The sequence below is a fragment of the Diceros bicornis genome, chromosome 34, assembly GCF_020826845.1.
Source record: "Diceros bicornis minor isolate mBicDic1 chromosome 34, mDicBic1.mat.cur, whole genome shotgun sequence".
Lineage (NCBI taxonomy): Eukaryota > Metazoa > Chordata > Mammalia > Perissodactyla > Rhinocerotidae > Diceros > Diceros bicornis.
In genome coordinates, this window is record NC_080773.1 from 32132044 (window position 1) to 32142656 (window position 10613).

The following is a 10613-nucleotide window of genomic DNA, read 5'->3' on the forward strand; positions in this document are numbered from 1 at the left end:
TGGTGCAACGCCTTGCTCGAGAACAGAATGTGAGTTTGTGGAGTTTGGACTGACATTCAAGTCAGTTCGTGCACAAATCTATGTTCTACCTTGTCCCATAGATTGAGAATGAGGTTCACACCTCAAGGCATTCATGGGGAGATGAGTTGAGCCTCATCTGAGCATGGAGGGGAAGAAAACATCTTTTTGGAAGCCAAGGCCCTCCCCCGTTTCATTAGCAGGAATTGTGGAGAGGACAGGGGAGAGAGCACTTCCCCTTTTCGTGAGGCCGTTGATGTAGAAACCCCATGACAGGGCCCCCCGGCCAGCACATCCTGTCCCCTTGTGTCTGCTGTAGGCTCTATCCTTCCTCCCATTGGCTCCAGGACGGCACAGGCTCGTGGCCTGGGCCATGTCTCCCCATCGCACCAGCCTCCTGGGCCTCGGTGAGTCCTGGAATGGGGGCACTGGATTCCAGGCACAGAGGGAGTGGGAGCCTTGGGGAGGGGGTCTGCTTTCCTGCTCAGTCCTGACTCTGGTCCAGGAGACTCTGGGACCCTGGGGGAGAAGGTGGTCCTCCCCACCCCCTGGAGTCTTCCTCCCTCAGCTTTGGCCCAGACCTCAAGTCTGACCACAGAAGATTCAGTCCTAGAAGTGGGTACCCAGGTGTGGAGATGAGTTCAGACTCTGAGAAGGGCTGGAAGAGAGGAGTATCTATTTGGAAGAGGGGATGGGGGATTTGTCTTGAGACTATTTCAGAGCAAGAAGAAAGATTGCACTCAGATGTCATGTTGAGGAGGGGTGGTTTGGAAATTATAAGAGGCTGACCCCCCTGGCTCGCTCAAATCCCCTTGATAGCAGCCCTGGGAGGAAACGGGGTGGTGGACGTTTTTCTCACTACGATTTCTCTTCCAGTGCTCTGTCTGAGCCAGATGACCCACGTGCAGGATGGTGAGTCTCCTCCGCAATCCCTCCGCACCCCAAAGGCAGCTCTAGATGGGAGTGGTCCTGATCCTGGGAGGGCCTGGGGGAAGGCCCTGCAATATGCCCTCAATTGCAAACAACCCCAATCTCTCCCTGTTCTCCACCTGTGCTCTGACAGCCCCACAAAGACTATTCAAATCTGTGAGCTCTCCCCACACAAGCCTAGACCTTCCTCAGCATTCCCCGGGCAGAGAACACAACGGTCGCCAAGGGCAGAATCTGAGAATACATCCTTGATCCCATCTTCTTCATCCTGCTATAGTCAACATATCACCCAGGGATATGATTTTCAAATGATAATTTTAAAGTTTTGTTTGCATTTTTTCGTATATTTTCAGGCAAAATATTAATTTTTTAGAGTCCTCCCACAGTTTATCTGCAGATAGAATGAGAGCCCTGCATCTCTCTTGGTCTGAATCTGTCTGTCCCCACGCCCTCTGGTTCCCTTATCTCCAGAAACTTCACCTTTCTTTCACTTTCTCAAACACGCCACATTTCCACTCAGCTCTGGACCTCCTGACATGCTGATTCCTCCAGGTTGAATGCCCTGGCGTCCCCTATCGCTCAGCTCGGGTAATTCATGTTGACCCTCCCATCTCAGTTTAGATGCCTCCTCCAACTGCCCAGATGAGGTCAGCCCTGCCTCCCATCTTCTCCCCTAGGTTCCCACACTCACCCCCAGGGCACACATCACAGTTTGTAGCTGCAGATTTGTGCAATTATTCGATCAACATCTGTCCTTCCTCTAGATTTTCACCCATGAGAAAGCGGAGATCATGTGTGTGTTTTTCATATTTGTTGAACTACTGGCAAGTGGAGGCGTCTGTAAGAGGACAGATAGGAACTAAGACTTGGATGAAAGAAAGAAAGAATGGGCGAATGAATGATTGATAAACCTCTGCCAGCTCCCTGCCTCTATCACCGATTTTGCTAATTTTGACGTCACCTTCCTGTTTCAGGGCTACAAACACTCTCTTCCCCTTGCCCCAGATTAGTTGAGACAGATGGGGTTTTCCACCAGCCTCAATAACAGGAAATGGAAGTAAGGCTGAGAGGAGGGTAGAAAATACAGAGAAAACTCAGAGAGGAGCGCTTCACAGAGGACTTACATTGGAGACAGGAATCCGCATCCACTGGGGGCTGTGTGACCAGATCTGTGCTGGGGCTCTGCCACACCCCCACTGGACCTTCACTGGAACCTTCATACTGTGCTCCCGGTCCCCCACAATCCCACCTGGGACTGATCAGCTGTCCTTCAGACCCGGCCAGATCATTCCTACCTACTCCAGACTCTGGCTTCCCTTGTCCCCACAAATGACCTGGTCATTCCCATCCTCTGCCTCCATCCCAGCCCTCTCTGTCCCCCTAGAAAGTGGTCATGCACAGGGAGGGAGGGCTCTGCAGCAGAGATGCCGGCCCACAGCCTGCTCTGACACTTCCCGGGTCACCCTAAGCAAGATGGGACCAAGTCTCGGATCCTTACATCAAGTGGGGAAGATAACACTACAGTGATGAGAATTCACATGCAGGGAGAATGGACATGGAGGTGTCTTTTGTGAGGATGTTGAAATGTTCTGAAACTGGCTTGTGGTGATGGTTGCACAACTCTGCATTTGCGAAAAAAATTGAAGTGTACACTTAAAGTGGATGAATTGTGTGACATGGTGATTTCCTCACAAGTGGATCTTGAGATCCTGCTCTGCTTCCCTCCAGGGGCCCTGCCTACACCCTCCATCTCTGCTGAGCCAGGCCCTGTGATCCCTCGAGGGCAGCCTGTGACCATCGTGTGTCGGGGCCCTGATGGGGCTAAGTCATTCCGCCTGGAGAAGGAGGATAGACGCTCCTACAGGGATCAGCACACAGTGTCCCAACTTGATCCACATGGGACAGAGGCCAGATTCCCCATCACTGCAGTGAGTGACGACTCTGCTGGGCGTTATCGCTGCCTCTATCATGGAAAGTTCAGCTGGTCTAAGCACAGTAACATTCTGGAGCTGGAGGTGACAGAGGAGGACGTCTCCACTCTGCCCTCAGGTTTGTCCCCAGGACCCTGGATCCTGTCCCCAGTTGGACCTCTGTCCACAGGCTACCCTCCCCTCCTGCTAACCTCCCTTTCCCCCTCTGCACATGTGTCCCTCTGCCTTCACACTCAGCTCATATACCTGGAGCCCTGGTCCCATCTGGACACCACAATGGCCTGGACACTCAGCCTTATCATTGGGGTGGGCACGGAGCTGGCCCTGTTAGGCTGGGTGGGGAATGAGCTTCCAAAGACTGGGTGCAGGACAGATCCGCTTCAAGAGAATGTGTGTTTTTTCTCAGAATGATGTTAAACCATGCTTTCCACTTGATCAGAATCTGTGGGACCCCAGGGCCCCATGTGTCCCCTGTGGTGTGGTCCATCCTCCATTGGGCAAGTCACATGGTCCAGGGCACCCTGACCTGGGCTGGATGGTGCTTTGGGGAACCTTTGGGATGAGGCTGTCCCTGTCCCTGTGTGTGGTCAGCTCCCGTGACATCCTGGACTCAGGGTCCATCAGGGACACTCAGATCCTCCTCCATGTCTTCCTGGGGCCTCAGAGGAGCTGCTCTGTGCCAGTTCCATGAGGTCAAGGAGAGCACAGTGTGTGAGGAGCAGAACAGTGACCACCCCCAGAGAGTGGAGCGGGAGGGCTCTCCCTTGTCTCCTGTGCCCCTGCCCCATTTCCTCGGGAATCTCAGCATGTTGTCTGGGACTGATGATGAGTGTCTGGGGATGGATGCTCAGGGTAGAGAGGGGCCAGGCTGAGTGGGACATCAGCCCTTCTCCTGCCTCTGTCACAGGAGCCCCTGGAGATATCAGTTCCCAGCCCACACAGCCCTCAGCTGGAGAGTAGAGACCTCAGCCTGGAGGGGTTTCTGCAGGGCTCTGTGCTGGGGATCAGGCTCCACGGCCCAACTCCCTGCCGTGGGCTTGGATTAGGGAGTGGTAAGACCATAGCAAGGGGCTGACACCTGCAGGGCACTGGGGTGTCATCAATATTCATAATGACCATGATTGAACAAACCCCATGCCAGGCTCTGTGAAAGCAGTTATTGCCAACCACAGCCCAATGTGGGAGGTGCTCCCCTCATCTTCTAAGAGCCCCCCCCTTTTAATATATAGAAACAAAGTTAAAATTTCTTGCCACAGGAACAAGGCTCTGAAGGGGCAGGGTAGCCCAGGGCAGCCAGACCCCAGACCTCAAGGTTTGGCCGCAGCTCTGCACTGTCCCCTTGTGGTCAGGGTCCTACTGTTGGCCCGGCTCTGCAAAACACAGAGGGACAGAGGGACAGAGGGACTGATAGCTCACCTTGCAAAATCAGATACTATGGGAGAGAATGTGATCTGTTGATAGTTACGGCCGAACAACGATGTAAGATCATCAAGAGGAAGAGAGATCTCTTCTCAGAGAGCTCTGACTCTGCTGGGATGGGGGGCACAGAGCAAATGTCTCTTTCTGTCTGTGTCTGTCTCTTTCCCCCTGTCCTTCTCTCTCTCTCTCCCATTTTTCATGTGGTGAAGACTAAAGATTCAGGGCAGAATCCCAATGGCCAGACTGCAGGGTTCAGGGTTAAGATTCCAGCCCTGCCAGTCCCCAGCTCTGTGCCCACAGGTGAACCGCCAACATCTTCTATGTCCTAGTTTTCTCCTGTGCAAAATGTGCAATAAATGCACGGACTGCAGTGCTGTTTAGAGGATGCAGGAGTACACATACCCAGGGCACGGGGCTTAAATCAGTGCCTGCCGAATGGGACAGTCGGAAGAAGTGCTGCTCGTGTTAACATGGAGCAAATATTTTCTTCTCACTTCATATGTGCCACACACCGACCTAATGCGGGACTGATGCACGTGGTGGAGGAAGAGAAATGGTCCCGCTTCCCAAACTTTGCTGGGGAGAATTAATTAGAAAGCACGAAAGAAATGCACATACGTACACATGTGCTTACCTAAATATATAATTTACAATGTAAAATTTCAGATCTATAATTTATATTCAAGTATGTATTTACATTATATATTAAATATATAAGTAGTATAACAAAACACAATATATTATTAAAATGAGTATAGAATGTAATATATATTATATAATGATATACAGTATATTATGTATTACTAAAATTAATATATATGTAAATGTTAACATAAAGATGTACCATGTATTATATAATAAATATATATAATTTATATATTATATATAACATATAGTATAAGTACTTTTAAATTATATATAATTTAAAATATTTATACAATTTAAATTTACATATATACATTAAATCGCATAATTTTAAATATATATTTATTATAATTATTACATATTAAACATTTTACACAATATATTACAATGTATTAATATATTACTATATTAATAAATATAATATATAAATTAATAATTAATAAATAATTAATAATAATAATTAATAATATCATTAATATAAAATACAAAAATAATAATATAATATATTAAATATATTTACATAAAATGTAATACATATATAAATGCATTGTAATATATATTATACATATATTGCATATATATACAATTTTAAATTGTGGTAAATATCATAAACGGAAGGACGGGCAGGGATGGTGAGAACAGAGGGTGGGGTCCTGGATGGTGGACGGTGCACAAGGGGTTGAGGGAAGGACGCCCAGGGAGGTGGTTTTCTTCCTTTCTTAAAGGACATCGAGGACTCAGCCTCTGAAGCAGCGGGAAGGGTGGAGGTGCTGTCCAGAAGAGGGGACATGGGGGCTCACACCCTGTGGGTGGACGAGCCCAGCAGGACCTCACTTTGACCACCTGTGAAAGGAGCGGCGAGGCGCACCGCCCAGAGGCGGTGAACTGTAAAGGAGGTGGTGGACCTACAGCGCATGCGCCAAGCTTAGACCGTGGCTGATGCGATGGATTCGCCCGCTACCTGCAGGGCTTCAGGCAACACGGGGACACGGGCTCTTGGCTGCTTCTAGCACAGAACGGTGGTTCCTCCCCCATCAGGGTCTGCTGTGAGAAACAGAAATCAGAGATGGGGATTCCTGCGCTTGGGTGGGAGCCCACAAGGAGGTCATCATGGGGAGGTCCCAGCTCCCTGTTCCTCCCGGGTGTGGTCTCTATACAGGTGCCAAAGGGCGGAGAGCAGCGCTGTTCCATACAACCTCCGGTGGGAAGGAAGTGCTGTATATCTGCGCCATCCAGTGAGGATGTCATTACCCAGGTGTGGCCACTGAGCCCTTGTAATGTGGCTGCTGCAGCTGAGGATCTGATTTTAAATTTATTTAACTTCTATTTCCATGGAAACAGTCCCGTGTGGGACCATAGGGGACAGCACGGACGTAGAACGTTTCCATCCTCACGGAAAGTTCCACTGGGCAGTGCTGCTCTAGAGGGAGCAGGTGGAAGTCCCAGAAGCAAGGAAGATCCCTTGAGGGGTCCCGGAGACTCAGTCTTCCCTGTCCAGCTCAGGCCTCTGACCCACGTCCTCCTGATTCCTCATTCCTAGGAATCACACAGACAAGTTCGTATGATGGTGACAATTGCCATAAGTGGTGGGAACAGAGGAGCATGGACCTGGTGTGTGCCTCTTGGGAAGGGGGAAAGAATGGCCTTTAGTATTGATCATATTCCAGCTCTGCTGATGCCCTGTGGACAGAAGAATTCAGCATTCAGGACCCCGGTTTTGTAAATTGGGGATAACGATTCCCATGTTGCAAGTCTGTTACGCATGTGAGAGATTTTATATATAAGCACCCAGCATATGTGTGGTATGCAGTAGGTGCTAAATAAATGCATGCTGCTGATAATCTGATTTCATCTTCCATGCTCCCCCAGGCCTGTCGACAGAATATATTTATATTCTCATTGGGGTCTCTGTGGCCTTTCTCATTTGTCTCTTCCTCCTGGTCATCTTCTTCCTCCATCGTCAGCATCAGAAAAAACTTGGTAGGTCTCAGGGAGAGGGTGGGGTGAGCTGGGCAGGCTGTTTGGGGTGCTGGGAAGAGGGCCTCTCTTCTTAATTCACACCTCTGACTGTCCTCAGGGCTCCCCAGCAGCAGAGGCAAGGAGCAGAGGCCCCAAGAGAGGTGAGGCCCCTGAGAATGAGCCCCCGACCCCCTCCCAGTCCTCTGCCTCCAGGCTGCCCCCCAGTGCTCACTCGTTCTTTCCACTCAGGCTCAGCCCAGATGCTGACATCCTAGAGAGGACACCAGGTAAATATGAAGAGAGGGGACAGGCCTGGGAGAGGGGAAGTGAGGACTTGGTGCCATTCAGGAAGCAATGGGGGGAGGGAGAATGTTTGAGAACATTCTGGGGTGTCCTAGCTGGGGTGTGGGATGAAATCTGAATCTGTGAGGTTTCAGGCAAATTTGCCTTCTAAGGTCCACCCCAGAGAACTGACCACTTGTCCTCTCCCCTCCAGATCTGGCCACAGTCGATAGTCTTGCTGAGAAGGACAGGAAAATGCACAACTCAGTAAGTCCTTGTGGTAGTTACCTACTGCTGTGTAACAAAACAACACCAAATTTAACAGCTTAACAAAATTATCTCAGTTTCTTTGGTCAGGAATTAGAAAGTGGATTAGCTGGGTGGTTCTGACTCATGGTCTCTCATGAGGTTGCTGTCAAGACGTTGACCAGGGCTGCATTCATCTGAAGCCTCGACTGGGGCTGGAAGATCCACTTCCAAGATGGCTCACTCCCACGGCTGTGGGCAGGGGGCTTCATTTCCCCACCACATGGGCTTCTTCATGGCAGCCAGCCTCCCCTAGAATGAGGGATCCCAGAGAGGGAAGGGGAAAAGCTACAATGTCTTTTGTGGCCTCACCTTGGAGGTGATGTGCCCTCTTCTGCCATATTCTGTGGGGTCCCACAGACCAACCCTGATTCTATCTAGGAGGGGACTACAAATGATGATTCCAGGAAGTAGACCATGGGGGCCACCTGGAGGCTGACTACTACAGTCTTCCCTTCCCACAGCCTCCTACCCCCACCTCAGCCACCCAGACTCACCCTGGGTCTCTCTCCCCCAGACCTCTGCTGCAGGAGGCCTGCAGGAGGTGACATATGCGCAGCTGGACCACCGGATGCTCACACAGAGAGCGGCCCAAGCCATGACCCCACAGTCCACGGAGCCCACGGCTGAGTCCAGCACATATGCAACCCTTGCCAGACACTGACCCCAGGCCCACCTGGCCTCTGCACCTAAAGACACAGCAAGTCACTCTTGCAAAAGCCTGAAGTGGCCATTTGGAGGGCTACCCTGTGGAATCATCCTTTTCTGGAAAGTCATCCAGTCAATTCTCCTGGAGGCAAGAGCTGGAGTCTGGAGACCCCTAATCAACATCTAGGAGATTCATTAACCATGTGGTACCCCCTTTAATCAACTAGCTTATTGGAGAGAACATGCAGCACTTGTTTCCAGAGACACAGCTACAGTCGCTAGGCTTTTTCCAGAGACACAGCTATAGTCCTACAGTCGCCCAATGATTCCAGACGTGTCTTATGAATCCCCAACTGCCCCTAGAGACTCTGTTTTAATTGTCTGCTCAACTGACTCTAAAGACTTCCTAGAGTTCAGATGCTCATCTTGAACCTAGGCTGTACTTATGAAGCTGATAGCTGAGACCCTGTTTTATGGATTGTGCTCCACTTTGCTCATCAATAAATGTTTTCACAGGCCCAGCTACAGCAGCCCAGTGTGAGGAGCTGGGGTACACAGGTAGCTTGGTCCCAGTCTCTGCTTCCACAGTAGCTCAAAACTTAGTGAGGGAAACAAGACAGCAAGGAAGGCAGCAGTGTCTTCTGATCTGAGGGTCTCGGGGATGAATGGGGAGATGTCTGAGGGGATGTGTGGCCAGGTGAAGGCTGTCTTGACATGAGTACAGCCATGTTTGGCCGTTTCATTGACCTACAGCCACAAGAACACAAAGAAATATAAAGCTGCTTTCTGTGTGGTGGGAACTGGCCCTTCTCCCACGGAGATAGTTGCAATTTGTAACATTACAAGGCTCTTTGGGCGTTGTAACTCAGAACGGACTGGCCATCTGTGCCAGGCTATGACAATAACCAGGGAGCACAATGCACGTACACAACTGCTGGGCTGGGATGATAGCCAGGGGGCTCAGTGCACGTACTCAACTGATAACCATTTGTGCGTGGGAACACTAAATGCTTGCTCTGCAAACTCTGTAACTGCTTACTCTGGAAATTACTGATGCTATATAAACTGCTGGAAACTGAGGCCTGGTGAGAGTCTCACCTGTGGAGGGGACGCCTTGCCCAGGACCTCTGGTGGTCGGATTCTTGCCTAGCCACGTCAATTGAAGGGACTCTCCCCGGCAGTGGGGCATGGATGTTGTGAGTAACCAATCTGATGTGTTTTCTTTTCGGTCAACCTGGTGTTTCTCTTTCCGGTTGATTTGTGTCATTTCCCTTCAATCGATTTGGTGTTTCCCTTTCCGATTGATCTGATGTTTTCCCCTCTTATTATATGACCTATTCAAATCTGCTGCTATCTCAGTCGATTTGGTGTTTCCCTTTCTGATCGATCTGATGTTTTTCCCTCTTATTATTTGACCTATTTGGATCTGTTTGCAGACTATCACCTTTACTCTCCTCTTATGATAAAATATACCTTCAGTCTATTTTTTTGGAGCAGAAAGTTTCTTTTATGTCTCCAATCGAATCCCCCGAACCTCTCAAAACAAAGGCACAGAGCATACTCTTCTGCCCACCCTCACACACATGCACACACCCATGAATGCACCCATGCACACACACCCACACACATGCACACGCTGTATAAATGCATATGTGCAAGCATGCACCCATGAATGCACCCATGCACACAGGCATGCACAGGCACACACCCACACTCATGCAAATACTGTACAAATGCATATGTGCATGCGTGCACCCATGAATGCACCCATGCACACACACATGCACAGACACACACACATGCACACACTGTACAAATGCATATGTGCATGCACGCACCCATGAATGCACCCATGCACACACACATGCACAGACACACATATGTACACACTGTACAAATGCATATGTGCATGCACGCACCCATGAATGCACCCATGCACACACACACGCACAGACACACATCCACACACTGTACAAATGCATATGAGTATGCATCCACCCATGAATGCACCCATGCACACATACATGCTCAGACACACACATGCACACACTGTACAAATGCATATGTGCATGCACGCACCCATGAATGCACCCATGCACACACACATGCACAGACACACACACACTGTACAAATGCATATGGGCATGTACGCACCTATGAATGCACCCATGCACACACATGTGCATACCGACACACACACACATATGCACACACTGTACAAATATGTATACACATGCACATGCCCACACATATGGACATGTGTGGCATGGTCGAGGGAGCTGGTGAGGCCAACAGGGAGGGTCTCTCAGGCTTTTAGTCCACTTGGAGGAACACAGCAGTTTCCACTTTCCATCCCTACTCCTGATTCATCCATGCTGGATGCCACGCATTCTCCAAACGCAACAGGACCCAGCCAGCCCTAGGACACTGTCCTTGGTGTGATCTTCACCCCCTCACCTGGCTAATGCCCTTCAA

The 10613-nt window shown here is 49.8% G+C and overlaps 1 protein-coding gene across 1 annotated transcript; it reads left to right on the forward strand.

Moving 5' to 3' along the window:
* The first annotated feature begins 221 nt into the window (after positions 1 to 221).
* Positions 222 to 9600, forward strand: LAIR1 (leukocyte associated immunoglobulin like receptor 1). Its single transcript, XM_058530247.1, has 8 exons — positions 222 to 425; positions 895 to 930; positions 2677 to 2997; positions 6813 to 6923; positions 7021 to 7063; positions 7152 to 7189; positions 7399 to 7451; positions 8008 to 9600. The coding sequence occupies exons 1-8, from the start codon at positions 392 to 394 to the stop codon at positions 8152 to 8154; spliced, it is 783 nt and encodes a 260-aa protein (XP_058386230.1). The 5' UTR covers positions 222 to 391; the 3' UTR covers positions 8155 to 9600.
* The last annotated feature ends 1013 nt before the right edge of the window (positions 9601 to 10613 follow it).